This window comes from Salmo salar, chromosome ssa21 (assembly GCF_905237065.1).
Source record: "Salmo salar chromosome ssa21, Ssal_v3.1, whole genome shotgun sequence".
NCBI lineage: Eukaryota > Metazoa > Chordata > Actinopteri > Salmoniformes > Salmonidae > Salmo > Salmo salar.
The window spans coordinates 14,938,904-14,962,085 of NC_059462.1; the positions used below are offsets into that span (position 1 = coordinate 14,938,904).

Below are 23,182 nucleotides of genomic sequence, written 5' to 3' on the forward strand. Positions count from 1 at the left end.
TGCTAGTTTTGGAATCATTCGTTTGATTCTTTGTATAATCTCTTATTAATTTTCTTCTAGATGTGTTTACCTTTCCCCATTTTTAAATCTTGTGTGATGTTTGCAACAACAACAAAAAAAGCCTACAGTCTAGATGCCCGTTTACACATGCCCAGCCAGTGTAATAAGACCACCTGGCCAGAACAGTGTCTCAACATCAATGTCATGCAAACAATTAACAACTCATGAAAGAACCATATTCAGTTATCTGCGGGCTGGTCACAATGTCATTTTGGACTGCCAAATCTCCAGGCATAGTGAACTCAAAGTACCACCTCACAGTTTTCATGCCATGGGCTGAGCTGCATCTTGCTCCTTGTTTCTAAGTTACCCGTCTCAGATGAAATGTGTTGAAGCCATTGTTGCCTTTGGAAAGTCTCAGAATGGCCCCTCTCTCCGTGATGTGTTTGTTTCGGGTGCTGATTTGAGAGCCCTGATTTCTGGAGAACAGATTTGGCAGTCACAGCAAGTGATGACAAGAGGCAGTGGTGAGATCACACCCAGAACCCCAAAGGAGCCTCCCATTTCAGGGGACCCGGAGGCTGGATATGTACACGGTTCGCAGAGCTAGTGGTCAATGTGAGTTTGATAACGTCATTGTCTGATACATTTTTTCAAACATATTAATAGTTCCAAGAAATATGACCCTTATTGACATGGTGTTGAGTGGGCCTCGTACAGTAACGTCTTGTGACTGTCTTTTAGAAGGATTATCAGGAGCCTAATTGCAGAATTGTTGGTAGATAGCCATTTCTTGTCTTGCATTATGGTTGTGAGATTGAAAGCCGTAGCCTACAAGATATTCCTCATCTTTCGATGTCCCTCGGTTGCATCGATGTAGATTGTATTTCACCATAAGACATGGGGGCGGGTTGGAGCTTGGGGGGGGGGGGGTAGTGGAATAAAATGAATAAACTTGGATTTCAAGGGTTAAGGCAGCATGAAAGAATCCATTCTCGGTTTAATGACCTAGCCTTGCTGGGCGAGGACGACAGGGAACATGCTCTTGACTTTTACTGAATTTGCCAATTAACACCTCCAATAACAGGCTTCCTCTGAACATCACCAATGCTGGGAGGAGGAGCAACTCACATGCACTTTGTTTTCATCCTTTGATCTCGTTATTTTTTTGGGACTAGAAATTCGGCATGTAATAACGAATAATCATTTGCCAACACCAATTATCCTTCTTTTGTAGAATCCTTTGTAGAATCTTTCCGCCAAGGTATCTTTGTATTAACTGTCATGATGAACCTGTCATTCGTTGATGAGATCTTCAGGAATTGACTATCAGACTGGTAATATTGGAAATGCTGTCTTTTTTCATGTGCCATATGAATCCTTATGCACTTCCTGGACATTCTATTTTTGCATTTGCCCATATGGCCATGTTCAGCTCCAGTTAGAACAACCACTTTGGTATCAGATACACTGCTGCTCTGTAATTATTTATTATTTTTTGTTTTACATAGAGATAAAGAAATAACCATCTGAGTCTCACTATTCTCTTGATTTCTATATCAGAAAATCCAGACTCTTGTTTCGGATGATGTATCCATTCTACTCCACCCCTTACGTTTCACACGTTTATCAGCCTTACAAACAACACTCGTATAGGTGTGAATTTCCAAGCCCCTGGTGAAAATCGCAGTGGGCACTCCTTTGTTTTCCTTTGAGTCCCTCTGCAGGTAGAGGGGCCCTCTGCTTTCAGCCTGTAATGATGGCGGCATATAAAAAAACCCAGAAACACCTTTGTCTATGTGTAAGGTGGACATCCTCACACCAGCTACTGGCCTAATGAATGAAAACCCCTAAAGATGGACTGTAATTGAAAAAGGTGCTTGCATACCGCTGTAAATGTGGTGAATCATTCGAGTTGAGCCGCCACAATCACACCACAACACTTGGTTTCACAATTCATTAGCAGGTATTTTAACAATATGTAATAATTAAAAGACGGCTAAATAATTGATACCAGTTCACACCATAAGGAAAGGTGGAGGGATCTATGTGATGATGTTGACAAAGTGAAGTGGAGAAGGACTTGGTGGAGAGCACTTTTAGGTGTGAGCTGTGTACCGTTACGCTGACAAAGGTCTGTCTTAACACTTTGTCAACATAACAGCTTTAAACGCCGTGAACACGTTCATCAACTTCCATAGCAGCAGAAACCTTTCCTCGGGAACACGTGCTAACCAGGTTATTAGAGCAGAACTTTCTTCTCCTTCTGATGACCATCCTGTTGTCCTGTATTTAAGTACACGAACCCTTGCAATAGAGGTCTACACACCAATCCATTTATTTATTCGGTGTTAAGAAACCATCTGGCTTGGGTAGAACTGAGTCATTCTGGCAGGCCACCTCCCTTACTGACACCTCATTGAATTAGCGGGAGGATGATGGCTTCATTAATGCCCAGTCTCTTTGCTCTGCCGCTCAGACTGGTCTGAGCATTGTTGCATCCCCGTGGAACATCCATCTCTCGCTTCACTATTTGTTTTTGGTGTAGTGTGCTTAGTTAATTCACCTGGAGTCTTTGTTACGATGGTAATCTTGTTTATTGTTTTAACAGTGTTGGATAGTGAGAGATAGCACTTTTTGCCTTCTCTTTGTCAAAGTTGTGAAAATGGCAACCCATATGTAATGCTCCTGCTTGCTGTTATCCCTGCCAATTCCCCATGGATCAGTGGTTCTTGTGCCAATGTTCACACTCTCTCTTTGTCTGTGTGATTAGATTGAACATCATGGATATTTATATATTTCTTGCTTTTTTATCTCGTTCATGGTTGATCTTATGTTTAGTAGTAGTTGGAATTTGAGTCACAGCCAATCTATGTCTTTACCGTTTTAGATGATCCAGAATATATGCAGGTTATATTTTCCTCTATTATAAATCAGCGCAAGACAAATTGGCTGCATATTTTTTTCACACCTTTCTCTATCTGGGGAGAGCAAGCGCAATTATCTCCCGTCATACCTGAGACAACAACCTGCAAAGTGCTCCCAGTGCCCCGATCTGTAAGTTAGGGACCCTGCTCTGTCATTGCATCGAGAAGAGATATGTTTTTGTTTTCTTCTTCTTCCCTCGTTGCTCGTCTCTGTGGTTTTTGCATTTACACAACCCATAGGATTACATAAGATCGAACAATATGTGGGTGTCCTATAGGCCAGCCTTCCTCAAACAAATGTGCTAGCTACTGTTTTACACAATACAAGCATGCTGAACATGTTCCATATAGAACTGGCAGTCGAACCATGATTTTAGATCAACAGATGGCCGATAGATTGATCTAAATATGTGTAGCATAGAAGTGCTTGGATTTGGAGCAGTTTCAAGTTTTGATACTACTCCCTGATCTATGGGATGATCTCAATGTCCCTGTGTGTGCGATGATCTTGTCCAGGAAGATTATAGCTCCACAACAGATCAGAGCTACTCTGCCATGTCTGTAGAGACCTGCACTGGGAGATCCCTGTGTGGCTGCAGTATTAACAGTATTAAACCACACTCCCTAGTTCTCAGAGGGAAAAAGCGTCTGTTGAATATTTGAAGGAAATATTGGATTTTTGATTTAAGGATATAGATTTAGATGTAGAAAGAAACGGGGTGTGACACTAGGCTACCAGAGACAATACAGTAAGATGTTATTATTCACCCTTTGGGACATCGAACGCCGTTCAGTGACATCGTTACATTTCTCAGGAATGTGCAGCTTTACAGATGTTTTTGGTTTTCTATAGTTCTGGCTATCTCTTCCTACATATGCCCCACTGAGGAACACTGCCACGCATGTCACATCACCTCACTTGCAGTAAATGAGAGGTCAACATTTGAAAAGACCATAAGCATTTCTGAGAGGAACCATCACTAGGCATTCTATAGTTTGAAGATTAAGGAACCTCATCATTATTACGCAAATAAATAAAAAACGCAGAGCTGCTGAATCAGGTAGGACTTGATATTGAAGCGGATAAACGTTGCCGTATAACTGCTCAGATGCTCACTGAGCTAAGCTAAGCATCGATCCATCTGGCTCAGAAGACACTGTCATGTCACCTCCATGTTTAAGTGTTATCTTGTCAGGTTCCAATGATCTCCCTGTCAGATTCAGGACGTCACGGGGACATCTGTTGTCATCTGTTACTGCAGTGCATCATTATAGAATACTATACATCGGCTTGGTTTTGTATAATTGTGAATAGGTATAATAAGTATGTTTTTGTCTGTATCTGTGTATTGTGTTGCGTTGTATTGTATTGTATTGTATTTTATTGCATTGTATTGTCGTGTTTTAGAGAAGGATAGAAAGCACATCTTATGAGGATTAGCTCAATCTATTACAGTTACAATAATTGTCCATTCTGTTCCCTTCAACAGTTGTTATCCACTTCTTCGAATACCTTTGATGTAGAAAGGAAGAAAAAAACATGAAAAATGAATGTGAACAAAGGCTCAGCAGCAGAGCAACACAGTGCAAATTGCTTGATGATGGATTCCTTAGCCCCACTGCTGATTTAATTGATCCTTAAAGGGTGGATATCCAGTCTCGGGCGCTGAAAGGCTACAAACTGTCTCAGCCATGGTGTGGTAACAGTGTGAAAAATTGAAAGCAAGTTATTCCACTGCTAATGTACATCCCGCTTAATGTAAGCACACCTTCTGTAATCCACTCGCAGCGCTCACTCTCATGTTTTCCGTCAGGCATGTTGTAAAAAACATCTCTAAATGTCCTTTGTTCGTTTTTTTTCCCCCACCCTACATTTTTCATCATACCCACCTGCTCAATTTATAAAATGTTGCTGCAGGTGCCCAGTCAATTACGGATTGGCACAGCTCCTCGTAAGTCCTTCTTGTGCTGCAGGCCTGAGATGGTGCTGGTGACTGGCTATCAAAGCCATTGTGGTTGTAACGGCAGGCTGTCTGGAGACCATACTAACAGCTAGCAGAGGTTCTTGTCGGAGCATGCAGGTGGTGCCTTGGTGATGGCAGAGCCCTTCCAGAGTGTATATCTACCAGGTATGCTTCTATTCCTCACCTTCGCCCTTGTGGCTCTCATGTCCACATGAGAGGCAATGTGACACTGTCTAATTCTGTATTATTTACTCTATGCAATGGTTCATTTGTAACATATAACTTAAACATAGTGATTTTCACTTGAGAGAAATCCAATACTATGTTGATTCAATGTCAAAGGACATCTAGTTGATTCAATGTCAAAACAATGACATTTCATCAGCCTACATTACTGTCATAGTTTGGTTTTTAAAGCGGCACCTGAAGAAGATGAAGATATTACTGTTTTTTTCACCTGTGGTTGTTTGTCATAGGGAAGAGACGTGCGTCAGTCTGCCAATCATGTCACATTTCTTTCCTCTCAATTTAAAGCGTAGTTTCTCCCTGTACAATTCAGAAATGATCATTAACCTTTCCTTTGGTTTCCTCCCTCGCCTGGTTGCCTCTCCTTTCTACTTGGTTCCTGGCCCCATATGCCACTTTCCTGTTTCCTGTCTGCAGACAGCAGGGAGTATAGGTCTATTGTCACCTTCACAGAGCTGTCTGTGAATGTGAGAGGCAATTCCATTTCACTTTGCCATGGGGAGGAGGAAAGAGTGAGGCGCACCATACAGCACACAGAAATTGGCTGAGGGTTACCTCTCACAGTTGAATGGCAAGGACACTGTCTGCTTCTATTGCTTTCCCTCTTTTTTTACTATTATCAGATGTATTGTGTGTAGGCCTAAAGTGCTGGCGCAGATATTCTTCCTGAAGTTTGGAATTACTCCAAGGGTTAAGCATATCATGTTTGGTTGTTGCGTGAACACCTCGTTGTTAACTTCACTTAGAGATGGGGTCCTGAAGTATTAATGGCCATAAAGCGATGATATTGCGCTGCTGTGAACCTGTGCTAAACATATTGAAGATGTCTCTAATGCTTTCACTCTCGAGCGTTCACTCAGCCATTTTGTGCAGTGACTGTGTGGCTGTGTTATTTCTGGCTTTGGTTTTTGGGGTTGGATTCCAGCTTTTATCAGTCACTATTCCTTTGACAGAGAGGGACCCGGACTGTATTGCTCCAGGATAAATTCAACATGAGTTAAAGCGATAATCTGTGGGCCTCTCTTTTCACACTGCATTCCCAATGAGCCGTGTGTTGGCCAGCTGTTGTTGCTTGCTACTTTAATTAAGATGACAATCGGCTGTTTGCTCCCATTTCCAAAAATATCATCTCTTCTGCACTTTGCCTGAGAATTGTGTATTTTCTGATTGTACACGTAATATATCTCGGTGTTATGCAATATCCACTCATTTGCTGTGAATATGATTGTTTTTGTCACAAAAGATATAAACATGATTGTCATTTTCAGGAGAAAAAAAAATTCCCAACATTCAGTTGAAAAATAGAAAGATAATTGTTTCACTAAGTACTACTACTGGTTTCACTATCACAAAGCAAATGTTATTACAATATGATTTTTAACTATGTGTTATCCACAGTCTCTTTGCAGATATTGGGATTGTAGCAGTGTCGCTTCTACTTCCATGCTTGTTTTGATCTATTAGAAGGACAATGCGGAGGATACTAGAGGTTGTTTTCCATCATTTGATTTAGGCCCAGTGCATAGAGACTCTCTGGAGAGGCTGAAGGGAAATGTTCACACTTCATGGCATGGGTACTCTTAAAATGAAATTGATGTTTTATAAATAATTTCAACATTACAAACATCAGCCCCGCAATCTCAGCGTTTCAGTGATATTCATTTGGCATAAGTCAGTTTCATTTCCTTATGCTTTTCATCAGAAATGGCTTAAAAAGTAGAGTTAGCCTGAATTTTTTATGCCACTAGGGACAGTAACCAATGTTCTTCACTTGTAGACGACTGACCGTGCATGGCAGCAGAAATAACAAAATGGTCACAAACCCCAGCTGCACTCACAGGGTCACACAGTCCAGTACATTTTTTTTAAGAGACTAGCAACAAACTGAACACTTGATAACAGGTCACTAGCAGGTGATAAAATACATTTTAGTTGGAACATTAGTCCCTTTTCTACACATTTGTGATTTCTGGCATTATCTCCTCCTAGCCCGATAATCCTTTATAATACACATTAGTGATTTAGCTTGGCAAAGCACTTGTATAGCGTTGAAATGAATATTGTACTAGCTTACTATAGTGCTCTTTGGTAAAGTCATCTCTTTTTTTTTTACAACATTGCTGATTTTCCTGAGTTCATATGTGTCAGTAATTCCACAGCTGTTAATTTGTGCTCCAGTCCTAGAGCTTGAGTTCGAACACAGGGACATCTGGAGATCTGGACGCTCAGCGCCTGTTTATTTTCCACAACCGAAAGGAAAAGTTCCACAGCTTTATTCATTAATACTCTATTCATTTTCCACGGTTAAAAATATTATTTGAACATTTTTGCACACATGCACAGCTTTACATGCTGATCACAACATGCTGATATGATGAAGAAGTGTTAAAACGTGGTAATTGTAATGCAGTCAAGGTCTCAAGATATTCGAGAGGGTTATAGAAACAAACAACTGGACCTAATTCCACTTGACCTCTGTCTTTTTCAGTGCCACATAAATAAGAAAGTGTAAAAGGATGATCTCATACTAACTTTGCCTTTGACAATGCACTGAAAACGTTACGTCTCTTATTCGTTTCAAGATTCCAGATGCAAGGGTTTGCAAGCTTGTAATTACAGCTTGGCAACCAGAGTTTCATTTTAGTTTGGAGTCCAAAGTATTCAAAGAGACACCTTATTTCATCTACCCTTTTATCAAACTCACTGACAGCCAGGTTAAGGTTTGTGGTCAAGAATCGGAGGGATCTCTGACTCGAGGACCTAAAAGGACATCAATAATGATGGCTATATGAGTGCACTTCTGGGGATGACATGGCCGAGTGTCTAACTGTGTCTCTGGGAGAGGGAGGAGAGGGAGGATGCCTAATAAGGGTTTAAAAGCCACAACTGTCCACCTGGCCCCTTAGCAGACCACCTGCTGTCTTTTTCCTAAAGTGCACCCTGATTCTTTCTGACAGTGGGAGATCTGTGGTTGCAGGAGACCACAGGGGCCAACAGTTATGTTAGCATCAAACAAACAAAGGCTTAAGACAAATTAGTCAGACTAATTAAAGTTCAGGGGGAATTTATTTGCTTTCTCTTTTTTATTAAATATGGACGAGAAAAATATAAATATTTTAACTTGATTTATTGATGGAAATTCCAATGTGAAGTGTGGCAAACAACATATAAATAACTTAAAGGGCATCTTAAATGCATTCCCATAAAATGTTTAGTGCCACTGTAATATAAGCCACTACCTGTCATGAATCACAAATAACCTTGGCTCTATCTTCTTAGTTCAGCTCAGTGAGCTTCATTCCTTATTACTGGCCTGACAGGGAAATGTTTACCCATCCGACAAGAGAGATGCCATTTCATAGTCACAAAAAGCAATTGTATCTGACTGGGGCAGCACACTCTGTCCCCGTATCCTTGCTGGCTATAATTTTTTTTGTCATTTTGTGTGCTATGATCACATCATTGATGTGACAGTGCCGGGCATTAGGTAAAGTCCCTGAGCTGGTGCTCACTTTCAGGCCTTTTCTCTCCTTGTCATCCACATTGATTAGATTAGACCCAGGTGGCAAACTGAGTTCCTTGGGACAACATGGAAAAGGAGGATGATACCTTTCTTAAAGAAATCATACCTTTGACTAAACATTCAGAGTAAAATGTTAGAAAGATGTTAGGATTATGTATTTTAATCTTTATAATTGTTTGAATGAGACCATTTAAAAAGAAACCTGACTAGCAGCCATAAGCAGATTTGTTGGTGCGGTGGACTCCGACTGTAAATAACATTTTGTTTGTTTATATCCTTACATTGATGCCAACATGATTTTTTTCGGACATGAACCATAGTTGAATGAGCTGTCCATATGCCTACAGGTAAAGTTTCTTACAAAATATTTAAAAAATGTTTTTATCAAATAGGCACTATTGTTATTTTATATCTTCCATTATAATCCATTTCAAGAATGCTTATGGTTATAACGGATTACATTTTCATTATGTCATATTATTTCATATTGTTTTCATATAGTCTGGTCAGTGGATGGTGTATGCCAAGCATAAGGTATAGTCCCTCCCAAACCTGCACAATGACCTCCTGAGGGACTGTCTGGCCGTGGCATGGATAATCAGCCTGGTCTCTCTGTGGTTATGGCCACTAGCTGGGCTAATAAGAGCAAAGTACTGAGGCTAATAACAAACAAATGGGAATAGAGCATGGGGAGAAAACAAACTACGGTGCTGCTGCATCATGGATGACTCAACAATTGTCTGAATCTAAAAAAGCAAGCCCAGTTTGCTTATTAAAGGAAAACTCCACCCAAATACGATCTTTCAAAATACAGAAATCGAATCAAATCATGAGCCGAATACAACAGGAGTACACCTTACCATGAAATGCTTACTTAACCAATAATGCAATTTTAGTTAAGAAAAATATTTACTAAATAAACCAAAGCAAAAAATAAAATAGCAACAATAAAATATCAATAACGAGGCTATATAGAGGGGGTACCGGTACCAAGTCAATGTGCATTGGTACAGGTTAGTCGAGGTAATTGAGGTAATATGTACATGTAGGTAGGGGTAAAGTGACTATGCATAAATAATGGTTAATAAACAGCGAGTAGCAGCAGTGTAAAAAAAGGGGGTTTCCATTTGATTAGCTGTTCAGCAGTTTTATGGCTTGGGGTAGAAACTGTTAAGAAGTCTTTTGGACCTGGACTTGGCACTCCGGTACCGCTTGCCGTGCGGTAACAGAGAGAAAAAAGTCTATGACTAGGGTGGCTGGAGTCTTTGGCAATTTTTAGGGCCTTCCTCTGACACCGCCTGGTATAGAGGTCCTGGATGGCAGGAAGCTTGGCCCCAGTGATGTACTGGGCTGTACGCACTACCCTCTGTAGCGCCTTGCGGTTGGAGGCCTAGTAGTCGCCATACCAGGCGGTGATGCAACCAGTCAGGATGCTGTCGAAGGTGCAGCTGTATAACTTTTTGAGGATCTGGGGACCCATGTCAAATATTTTCAGTCTCCTGAGGGGGAATAGGCGTTGTCGTGCCCTCTTCACGACTGTCTTCCTGTGTTTGGACCATGATAGTTTGTTGGTGATGTGGACACCAAGGAACTTGAAGCTCTCAACCTGCTCCACTACAGCCCTGTCGAATAGAATGGGCGCGTGCTCGACCCTCCTTTTCCTGTAGTCCACGATCGTTGAGAGAGAGGTTGTTGTCCTGGCACCACACTTCCAGGTATCTGACCTCCTCCCTATGGGCTGTCACATCATTGTCGGTGATCAGGCCTACCATCATTGTGTCGTCGGCAAACTTAATGGTGATGTTGGAGTCGTGCTTGACTACACAGACATGGGTGAACAGGGAGTACAGGAGGGGACTAAGCACTCACCCCTGAGGGGCCCCTGTGTTGAGGATCAGCGTGGCAGATGTGTTGTTGCCTGCCCTTTCCACCTGGGGGCTTGGTGTTCTTCGGCACAGGGACTATGGTGTTCTGCTTAAAACATGTAGGTATTACAGACTCGGCCAGGGACAGGTTGAAAATGTCAGTTGAGACACTTGCCAGTTGGTTAGCGCATGCTCAGAGTACACGTCCTGGTAATCCGTCTGGCCCTGCGGCCTTGTGAATGTTGACCTGTGTCATGGAAATTCTAATCAATAATGAGGAAAGACAAGGTCAATCACCAATCAGGATATTACTTTATTCAAAATGTATTAATAACATTGATTAATTATTGAAATAATTAAGCTTGTCGACAACCCACCCGTAGGTGATTCGTTGAGAAGCCCAACGAGCGGATTTGAGACACAGCATTTTATAGCAAAGTTCATCTTCTTGGATGTTCATGACATACAGATGTATGGAATGGGTCACAAGGTTAAGATTCGTATGGAAGATACTAATAATTCACAGCAAAAAGCATCTGCCGTAAAGACTTCTCATTGTATAGAAACTAGGGTCTGGCCCTGAGCCATCTCTCCCTGGTACTTTCCAGTCAGGCACACAGACACATGCTATGGAATGTTGTCTTTATCACCAATCCATCATAAATCCACAGTCAGTGTTACATCTCCCAGAGGCCCACTTTCAGTTCACACAGACACAATAGAGTTATAAGAACCCTCTATTATGTTGCATAAAACAACCATTTGATGCAATAATAGTGTTAAAACATAATCTTGTCATTTCTGTTCTGACACCTGTTTAAAGGTCTTATTCACATTGGCTACGGCGAGCGTGATCACACAGTCGTCTAGAATAGCTGGTGATCTCATGCATTCCTCAGTGTTGCTTGCCTTAAAGCGTGCATAGAAGTCATTTAGCATGTCTGGTAGGCTTGTGTCACTGGGAAACACGCGGCTGGGCTTCCCTTTGTAGTTCGTAATAGTTTGCCAGCCCTGCCACATCCGATGAGCGTCAGAGCCGGTGTAGTAGGATTCAATCTTAGTCCTGTATTTACACTTTGCCTGTTTGATGGTTTGTCTGAGGGCACAGTGGGATTTCTTATAAGCATCCGGGTTACAGTCTCGCTCCTTGAAAGTGGCAGCTCTACCCTTTAGATCAGTGTGTATGTTGCCTTCTGGCTGGGGTATGTACGTACGGTCACTGTGGGGACAACGTCATTGATGCACTTATTGCTGAAGCCGGTGACTGATATGGCACACTCCTCAATGCCAGCTCAGCATCTGCGTCATCTGACAACTTCTGTATTGAGCGAGTCACTGGTACTTCCTGCTTTAGTTTTTGCTTGTAAACAGGAATCAGGAGGATAGAATTATGGTCAGATTTTCCAAATGGAGGGCGAGGGAGAGCTTTGTATGTGTCTCTGTGTGTGGAGTAAAGGTGGTCTAGAATTGTTTTCCCTCTTTTTGCACATGTAACATGCTGGTAAAATTAGGTAAAACAAATTTAAGTTTCCCAGCATTAAAGTCCCCGGCCACTAGGAGCGCCACCTCTGGATGAGCATTTTCTTGTTTGCTTATAGCTTTATACAACTCGTTGAGTGCGGTCTTAGTGCCAGCATCGGTTTGTGGTGGGTAAATAGACAGCTACGAAAAATATAGATGAAAACTATCTTGGTAAATAGTGTGGTTTACAGCTTATCATGAGGTACTCTACCTCAGGCGAGCGCAACTTCAAGACTTCCTTAATATTTGATTTTTCACACCAGCTGTTATTGACAAATAGACATAGACCGCCACCCCTTGTCTTACCGGATGCAGCTGTTCTGTCTTGCCGATGCATGGAAAAAATGGCCAACTGTATATTATCCATGTCGTCGTTCAGCCACGACTCGGTGAAACATAAGGTATTACAGTTTCTAATGCCCCGTTGGTAGGATAGTCATTAATGGAGCTCATCCAGTTTATTCTCCAATGATTGCACGTTGGCCAATAGGACGTATGGTAGAGGCGGGTTACCCACTCGCCGACGAATTCTCGTATTGACGAATTCCTGTATCGGCGTCTTCTCTTCATGTGAATGGCGGAGATTTGGGCCTGGTCAGGTATCTGGAGTAAATCCTTCGTGTCCAACTTGTTAAAGAAAAAATCTTTGTCCAGTTCGAGGTGAGTAATCGCTGTTCTGATATCCAGAAGCTCTTTTCGGTCATAAGAGACGGTGGCAGAACCATTATGTACAAAATAAGTTACAAACAACGCAAAAAAAAAACAAATAGCACAATTGGTTAGGAGCCCGTAAAACGGCAGCCATTTCCTCCGGCACCATTTTTCTCTATGCATCACCTTATGATGCATTTTGGATCATATAATGATGCATTTTGGATCATATAATGCTGCGTTTTGCATCATATGATGCAAAATGTATCATACAGGGATGATTTCTGTATTTTGAAAGTTACATATCTTGAAAACTTGATTGCTGACAAGCAAAACATTTTGGGACTATGTCAACAATGGACGAATGAAACAAATACCAAAATATTTTGGAGGTGGAATTGTCCTTTAAAGATCAGTGATGGAAGTGAACCATAATCCTGTAATGAGGAAGAGAAGACCTGCGCCAGTTCCTGGTTAGAAGCACAGGCAAGCCCATGCTTGTTCGTTTCACAGGAATAGGATCCTGGACCCTATTGCCCTGCTGTAATGACCTCTCTTGTTAGCCTCATAGATGCACAGCTCTTCATTAGAATACAAAGACTTTAGCCTCTACTGGAAACCCCACTATCAGAGATTGGGGCTTGTTCTGCACCATTCAATTTGGCTTGTATAAGGTTCTAACACACACTTTATGTAACTTTATTGAAATAGAATGCAACATTTATGTGTGTTCAGTATACTTATGCTTTATGCTTTATTTCAAAATTGGCTGTTTTTCCCCTGAAATATAATGTTGATGACTCAAGAAAACAGGGAAGTTGTATACATCAAAAGTATTCTGTTTAATTTACTTCAGTCAAACTTTATTGATTGCCGCCAATACGCCATTTCAGTTATTAGTAGCTCATCCTCTCACTAGTCAACTGCCTTGGCCTGTAGCAATGGTATTGAACCATGCAGCTCCACAGCACTTCTTCTGATTGTTCACATTGTGTTTCCCCACCTATCATGTAAGAGAAGAGAAATGCATTTGCTGAACTTGCTAGAACTTGCAAGACTACCAAGGACCTACCAAAAGCTAAACTGTACCATTGTGATAGAGATGCTGGGATCACCCAGCACTAAAATAATGTTATCAGTTGGTTGTGCTGATCCCTTTGAGTTAAATGTAATGTCAAAATGTACATTTCCACCTAAATAGACATACCCAAAAGTAATTATTTATCATGGGCCATAAACAATACCTAGTTATGGGCGGCAGGTAGCCAAGAGGTTGAGAACGTTGGGCCCGTAGCTGAGCCGACTAGGTGATACAGTTGAAGTAGGAAGTTTACATACACTTAGGTTGGAGTCATAAAAACTCGTTTTTAAACCACTCCACAAAATTCTTGTTAACAAACTATAGTTTTGGCAAGTCGGTTAGGACATCTACTTTGTGCATGACACAAGTAATTTTTCCAACAATTGTTTACAGACAGATTATTTCACTTATAATTCACTATATCACAATTCCAGTGGGTCAGAAGTGTACATACACTAGGTTGACTGTGCCTTTAAACAGCATGGAAAATTACAGAAAATACTGTCATGGCTTTAGAAGCTTCTGATAGGCTAATTTACATTATTTGAGTCAATTGGAGGTGTACCTGTGGAGAAATTAGAAATGCAAATCAATCCCAGAACAACAGCAAAGGACCTTGTGAAGATGCTGGAGGAAACAGGTACAAAAGTATCTATATCCACAGTAAAACAAGTCCTATATCGACATAACCTGAAAGGCCGCTCAGCAAGGAAGAAGCCACTGCTCCAAAACCACCATAAAAAAGACAGACTACGGTTTGCAACTGCTCATGGGGACAAAGATGGTACTTTTTGGAGAAATGTGTTCTGGTCTGATGAAACAAAAATAGAACTGTTTGGTCATAATGACCATCGTTATGTTAGGAGGAAAAAGGGGGAGGCTTGCAAGCCAAAGAACACCATCCCAACCGTGAAGCACGGGGGTGGCAGCATCATGTTGTTTGGGTGCTTTGCTGCAGGAGGGACTGGTGCACTTCACAAAATAGATGGCATCATGAGGGTGGAAAATAATGTGGATATATTGAAGCAACATCTCAAGACATCAGTCAGGAAGTTAAAGCTTGGTCGCAAATGGGACTTCCAAATGGACAATGACCCCAAGCATACCTCCAAAGTTGTGGCAAAATGGCTTAAGGACAACAAAGTCAAGGTATTGGAGTGGCCATCACGAAGCCCTGACCTCAATCCCATAGAAAATTTCTGGGCAGAACTGAAAAAGTGTGTGCGAGCAAGGAGGCCTACAAACCTGACTCAGTTACACCAGCTCTGTCAGGAGGAATGGGCCAAAATTCACCCAACTTATTGTGGGACGCTTGTGGAAGGCTACCCGAAATGTTTGACCCAAGTTAAACAATTTAAAGGCAATGCTACCAAATACTAATTGAGTGTATGTAAACATCTGACCCACTGGGAATGTGATGAAAGAAATAAAAGCTGAAATAAATCACTCTCTACTCTTATTTTGACATTTCACATTCTTAAAATAAAGTGCTGATCCTAACTGACCTAAAACAGGGAATTTTTACTAGGATTAAATGTCAGGAATTGAAAACAACCGAGTTTAAATGTATTTGGCTAAGGTGTAAGTAAACTTCCGACTTCAACTGTAAATCTGTTGATGTGCCCTTGAGCAAAGCTCCTGTAAGTCACCCTGGATAAGAGTGTCTGCTAAATGACTTAAATGTAATGCTTATACTGCCAGAAATATTAAAATCGCACCTTTCTAGTAAAAATAGTTAAATTGCTCACTTTTGAGGACACAAGCTTAAACACACAGTATAAAAAATGATGAAAACATAAAAACATATCAAGTTTTCCCCTTTCAACAAAAGTGGGCTTGAAATGAATGAAGTTGTTTCAAAATATAGTAACAATCAAATTATAAACGACTTATTTCATCTTTCTTATAACACTAAAATAAATATGATCATACTTAGTGACTGTACAAAATTGTCCCCATTTCATTTAATTGATGACATAAAATGTTCTGTCAGACGCCATTTTTTTTAAATCAAAATTTAACTAGCTAGGCAAGCCAGTTAAGAACAAATTCTTATTTACAATGATGGCCTACCGGGAAACAGTCGGTTAACTGCCTTGTTCAGGGGAAGAACGACAGGTTTTGTTTACCTTGTTATCTCGGGAATTATGATCCAGCACCTTTCGGTTACTAGCTCAACGCTCTAACTTTAAGCACTATGTGATTGTATCCCTCTGTGACGAAGAGAAAGTGGAATTGTTTCAATTCTAAATCCAACTGAGTACATCCAAGCTAGATGATGCTGCTTTTTCTGCAATTGCTAGGCTCTCCATTTCAAATGCCTCATTGTAAACGGAGCTGCAAGGGTCACCGCCAGAGGATGTCGATCCTTTGTCTGGATAGGCCAGAAAATATGACATGTCGCTCTCTATGCAAATATTTATCATGGTGTGACATTTCACATACTGTATCTCAGACGAGAGCAGGACGCGTCATGCGAAGCGGGACAACCAGAGCTTTCACGGAATGCACGGCAATTGATGTTGCGTCACTCACAGAGTGCTCTGTACACACAAAAATGTCAGTCGGAACCGGTCCAGAACCGCTCAAAATCTCCTAAATAGATAACTTAATGTTTAAGATTAATACACAACTGTGAAGACTGCACATGATGGTTACTGAGTTGAGTTCTCTAAATCTAGCTGTTGAGGAGGAAATGATGTTAGCCAAACAGCAAACACATATCAGTGTTGATATGGAGCTTTAAGTTTTTTTTTTTACTTATTTATCTTCTTCAATAAATTATTAATCGCCTGAGTTTCCAAAGAGACATTTAAATACAAAATATTGGTCTACATCTCACATTTGGATAACCTATAATGTATTTCAGTCAATAAGTAAATAGTTGGAGTTTTGCCAGCCTTGTAAAGCAAGACACAGCATCGTCTTGGCTCTGTCTGGACCACAACGTTCAGGTTGGATTTTGTCCAACGACGCTGTCACACTGCCCATGCACATCAATGAAGCTCTCATACGGAAAAACAGTCAAAATGATGAGATGAAATCGACCTTTAATGCAGAAATATTTTTAGAGGAATATCAGTTTTTCACTTTTTCCCTGTGTATTATTAATTAGGCCTATAACTGCTAATCAAACAATGAAACTCAAGAGTCCACTCGTTTAATAATAACAGTGCTATGTTATAACATCAATGAACAAAAATATTTTATACATTTGTTAAAATTCTGAAATGTCTAAATTACTTTCATAACGTTATTTGATTGGTGTTTTTTCCCCATTCTTGCTGATTTTTATGGTGTTTTTTTTATTTGTCATTGCACTCACTGTTATGAGTGCTTTGATTCATAACTCTGGACCAGTATAATGAAATATTTACTTGCCTTGAGACTCATAAACACATTTCAGAGGAACGGCATGATTTCACGCTATCACAAACATTTTAAAGCATGAAGTGCACTGCCTGTCATTGCCTGTCACTTTTGGTATGTTCATAATATATTTTAGTTTCTCCAGTAGACATACTTTGCCACTCTTACCAGATGAATAGGTAAATAAGGCATATATCCCATAATAATGTCGAAATCTACAGGGGAAAAACGTAACTATGATTCCGGCCTATTTTTGTTGATATTTATATGAGCATGCGGCAATGCATCATTAAGATAATAAACAATTAACATTGGTGTGATAGCTACACAAATATATCACATAAAGTAAAATGTTATCAAATAAGGACTGGCTGATTGTCTCTGCAAGCAAATTGGGTTTATGGGCAAAGCCCTCATGATTATCCTAATTAAGAGCTGTCTAATTAAATTATTGTCTTGAGCTAACCAATAGCAATAGTTGTTTCATTAGCAATGCATGAAGAGTGATGAATAACAAATCCTTCCTGATTGCAGGATAGTGTCAATTGGCTCATTTGCTCTTACTCAAGGTGACTGAAAACATAGGAAGGCGATTTTTTTGCGTTTCTTATATAGAGTTAGGAGTGGGCAAAAGCTTGCGATTCCATATAGGTTGTGTTAATAGTGTTGAGAGCCATGCAGCTCGAGAATTGCACTAGTGAGCTCTCCAAGAAATGTCTGAATGTGGGCAGTGGCTACCCAAGCTCCGATGGATCTGAGCTCTCCTTGCAGGACCATCGTATTATATCTGCTAGTGACAACCTGGAGAGAAGTTCAACTCTGAAAAAAAAATCCAGGGGGATGACGAACCAGTCAGAGGCAGACAATTTCCCGGACTCCAAGGACGCATCAGGGGACGTCCAGAGAGGCAAACTCTCTCCTGATCTTCACGGAGTCTCTGAAATTCGTCATAATTTCGATGGATCTACAGGAGAAAGGTATATCCTTTCGCAATCTAGCCAACCACAGTCAGTCTCAGCAACTCCAAGTACTATGTTCCCCTATCCGAGTCAACATGGACCAGCGCACCCGGCTTTTTCTATCGGGAGTCCGAGTCGTTATTTGGCCCACCATCCAGTCATCACTAATGGAGCGTACAATAGTCTTCTGACCAACAGCTCTCCGCAAGGCTACCCAACCGCGGGTTATCCATACGCACAACAGTATGGACACACTTATCAAGGAGGGGCGTTCTACCAGTTTTCCTCGGCGCAGGCTGGGCTGCTGCCTGGGAAAGCGCAGGTATATCTGTGCAACAGGGCCCTGTGGCTGAAGTTTCACAGACATCAAACAGAGATGATAATCACCAAACAAGGACGGTAGGTATCCTCAGCTACATTCATTTTAATCACAAGTTTGGTATAGCTTGTGAAGTAATACGCATGAGTCCGATTTGTTTTAAATAAGGAAGGGGCATTGCAATTGTAATTCGTTCAATATATTTCCTTTATTATAAATTACAATTTAACATTTTGAACTGACTATGTTTTTCTTGAATTGTTTCAGTAATACTTTCAAATTGGGTAAATCACTAAATGTTGGACAGGGTCTATTATGCAGGACATTTACACCGATCTTGACCAAATGTTATTTACATATTTGTAATTATTACCCGCAGACGAATGTTCCCCTTTTTGAGTTTCAACATTTCTGGTCTGGATCCGACGGCGCACTACAACATATTTGTGGATGTTATTCTTGCTGATCCAAATCACTGGCGATTCCAAGGTGGCAAGTGGGTACCATGTGGCAAAGCGGACACCAATGTGACAGGTATGCATACGTTCCTTTACATCTCTGTGAACAATACAGTGATGATAATGGTTGATAATTAAGAGTCGTTTATATTATAAAAAGAATAATAATCTTAAACTGATTATGCCGTTCCAAGTTAACACGCAACATTAGGCTAATACAAAAAAATCGAATTAATGTAATTGAAAATCAATATTGTGTTGTGTATGATATTTTGTAAAAACAATGCATTTCAAATGTAGGCTATGTCATTTGTTTTCCACAGGAAACAGGGTGTACATGCACCCTGACTCTCCAAACACCGGTGCGCACTGGATGCGCCAAGAAATCTCATTTGGAAAGCTGAAGTTAACGAACAATAAAGGAGGCTCAAACAACACCGGACAGGTCAGCTACGACCTTGTTTAAAAAACGTTAAATATTATGATCAGAGACTTTCAAAGACCCTGAATTAACTATTGAGCGGTGTGCATGGAGAGAGTTTGTTGCGCACACCTTTTGCAGTTATTACACAATATGTATTAGGTATTTCTCCAATGATACATCACCATCAAAAGTCCAAATAATAATTTTCATAAAATGTCATAAAAAAACGAAAGCCTTATCCTGTCTTTAGTTTAGGTCATTTAGCCTACATCATGGCTAATTGGCTCCAAATGTAGGTCGAAATTGACAGTGGTCTTGGAATCTCTTCCTTACTTGTATACCTCCAGATGGTGGTTCTACAATCGCTTCACAAGTACCAGCCCAGACTCCATGTGGTGGAAGTCAACGAAGACGGAACTGAGGACTCCAGCCAACCTGGAAGAGTACAGACGTTTACCTTCCCAGAAACACAGTTCATCGCAGTCACAGCTTACCAGAATACCGATGTAAGAAAATCTGATCGATGATAATTCCATTCGTTAAGTATTCTAGTTTTGTTGCCTATCGAAAGACACATTTCGTTTGGCATAGTAGGATTTGCAACGTAATTAGGAATAAACAACTATATGCACCTATTCCTAAAATCTGCAAAATTGTTTTTGTGTGCAGATTACCCAGCTAAAAATCGACCACAATCCATTTGCTAAAGGATTTCGGGACAACTATGACACGTAAGACTATTTGCCATTTGTTATTTGTTCTTGATCCCTTCTCATTATGAAACAGTTTGTTTTGTTTGGATCCTCTTCTCTCCGAGGCAATACAAATGATAGATTTTATGCAAATGAAGTATAGCATAGGCTACCTCAGATTTTTTGCTCATGTTCAATTGAAATGTAAAGAAATTTAAATGGCAGGAAAACTTTATTTTGTGTCCTCGTTGATCAAAATTAAAATGTTATTGAATATCAATGGGGACACATTTGATCATACCCACTAGGCACACACTCGTTCAATCAACGTTGTTTCCATGTATTTCAACGAAATTACGTTGAACCAACGTGGACTAGAAGTTTAATTGACGTCTGTACCCAGTGGTTAAGCATTATATTTTGGAGTAGGCCTTTGTACAATCCAATATAATTACCACATTATAAAATGGTGACAATTTTATCACGACATTTATTTACATTTATTTGCTGATGTCCCCTCCCCAAAAACATCGTTTATTCAGCATTTTTATCAAATGAGTGATGAACAAAGTTTGTTCCATTCTTGCACATCACATTGGCAGTGACAACCTTAGGCCATGGTGATTCATAATTTGTTTGTCTGTTTCTTCCTCGTCTTTTCAGTGTCTACACAGGTTGCGACATTGACCGGTTAACACCATCCCCGGGTGACTCGCCTCGCTCTCAGATCATGCCTGGTGCGAGATATGCCATGGCTGGTTCTTTCCTACAGGACCAATTTGTCAACAGTTATGCCAAATCTCGCTTTCACCCTGGCGTAGGGACTGGACCTGGCACGGACCGCAGCGTCCCACTTAGTAACAGCTTGCTATCCCCGCAACAAACCGAAGAGACCACAGTTGCATCCCCGCAGCGATGGTTTGTCAACCCTGCCAATAACCGACTGGACTTTGCCGCCTCTCCATACGATGCTGCCGCGGCTGCTGATTTTGCCGGTAACGCGGCCACCCTGCTGTCCTACGCAGCAGCTGGAGTAAAGGCACTTCCACTGCCCACTACAGGGTGCTCAAACAGACCTCTAGGTTACTATGCCGACCCTTCCGGCTGGGGGACACACACACCACCCCAGTACTGCAGTAAGTCTAGCTCTGTGCTCTCTTGCTGGCCTACAAATTCTGTTGGCAGAACAGGCACGTCCAACTACCTGGTTGATAACGCGGACACCATCCCAACAGAAAGGTCACCCATCGGAGGGTCTAACGAGGCAAAACCAAAAGACTTATCCGAATCCAGCTGGATAGAGACGCCGTCTTCAATCAAGTCGATTGATTCAAGTGATTCTGGTATCTTTGAGCAAGCTAAACGGAGAAGAATTTCACCGTCTGCCACACCGGTTTCGGAAACAGTGTCCCCGTTGAAATCTGAGATCTTGCCTCCAAGAGAGTGTGAGAAAAATTGCGTCAAGGACATTGGTTACTATAGTTTCTATCCACACAGTTAGACAACCACAAAACGAGTGTTCTATTTAGATAAATCTATCTTTATATGCAACTGATAATATCCAACTGATAAGCCGATCAGTTGTAATGCACACCCTGTCTTGGACCAATATCGACGAACGATTAAAAAATGTCGGCTTGTAGCGCATAGGCCTACTGGGGAAATGTAGGCGACATTTACATTTAACATGATAAGTTTGCTATCTAATAGCTGAAGGCCTACATACAGTAATCTATTTATTTCATTTAAACTAGTTTTAATCAACAGCTTATTGTCTATTGTAATTATGAAAATGATGTACATAATAAGCTATTGAACCATTTTGTCATATTGTGAAATGATTGTAAACTATCGAATTGATTTGTAAGATTTTGAAGAGTAGAAATAGTTGTTAGTTGTGTTTTAAAAACGCACATCGTAGGCCTATGATATAGTCAAGTGATCTCATACAATGTGATAAATAAACGATTGAGAGAGAGTCTATGATGGCTATTTCGTTGTGTAACAGAGTGAGATCTGAGTCCATGTAGCCTAATAATTTATGTTCCCATTGTGGTACTCTTTACCCATAATGTTCAATCACAGTGTCAGTAGAAAACATTCAGATGTTAGACATTTGAGGGCACAGCCATTTGATCAAACTCAAAATAAGACAGACATTCATTATAGGTGTGGTAATAAACGGTATACATGTTAATAAAGTGTCATTTTTACTACATTCATAAGAGAAAAAGCATGTAATTTTCAAGTCTTTCTCTGACCATCCATACTTTTTTTATAGATTGTGTTTTATGTGGAAGCTTCTGTATCTGCTGTAATGTGCTTCATTGCAATAAACGATATAAAAGCTAATTACCTGGAGCAAGAAGCTATCATCCTTCTAAATCCAAACCAGCCTATGCATGTACCAATGATGAAATAATGAATTTTTGTGCCTCAAGTTCATATTGATTGGCCTGCAGGTCACCGGTATAAAACAGCAGGGACCATAGCCTAACCAGGCTTGTACAGAGTGGAGTGGAGGTGCTGGACCACTTTCCCAAAAGGTGCAAAATTATGCGGAAATGCAAGGTAAGCATGCATCTCAGAGAGAGGCTATATGTGATCTATGTTTTGTTCATTGTATTTTTAACTCAAATGTATAGCCTATTGATGGATATTATATATATATGGATTAAGGCAAAAGGTATCAAGGTATCAAGTTATGGCAGACAAGCCTGGGAGAGTGGATTTGTTCAATGGAACGAGGGTATCAAGTTATCTTGTTATCAAGATAACTTGATACCCTCGTTCCATTGAACAAATCCACTCTCCCAGGCTTGTCTGCCATTAGGCTAGTAAAAAGAACAGAGGTTTTAATCCATCCCCATATATATATTACATTACCAGTCCAAATTTTGGAAACACATACTCATTCAAGGGTTTTCTTTATTTTTACTATTTTCTAAATTGTAAAATAATAGTGAAAACATCAAAACTATGAAATAACACATGGAATCATGAAGTAACCAAAAAAGTGTTAAACAAATGAAAATATATTTAATATTTGAGATTCTTCAAAGTAGCCACCTTTTGCCTTGATGACAGCTTTGCACACTCTTGGCATTCTATCAACCAGCTTCATGAGGTAGTCACCTGGAATGCATTTCAATTAACAGGTGTGCCTTGTCAAAAGTTAATTTG

General features: G+C 40.5%; 1 protein-coding gene across 1 annotated transcript; it reads left to right on the forward strand.

Moving 5' to 3' along the window:
• Window positions 1–15,239: 15,239 nt before the first annotated feature.
• LOC106581806 (T-box brain transcription factor 1) lies at window positions 15,240–22,351 on the forward strand. The gene is made up of 6 exons (XM_014164139.2): window positions 15,240–18,505; window positions 18,805–18,959; window positions 19,207–19,328; window positions 19,655–19,813; window positions 19,977–20,038; window positions 20,663–22,351. Exons 1-6 carry the CDS (start codon window positions 17,823–17,825, stop codon window positions 21,498–21,500), a joined length of 2,019 nt encoding a protein of 672 aa, XP_014019614.1. The 5' UTR covers window positions 15,240–17,822; the 3' UTR covers window positions 21,501–22,351.
• Window positions 22,352–23,182: the final 831 nt, after the last annotated feature.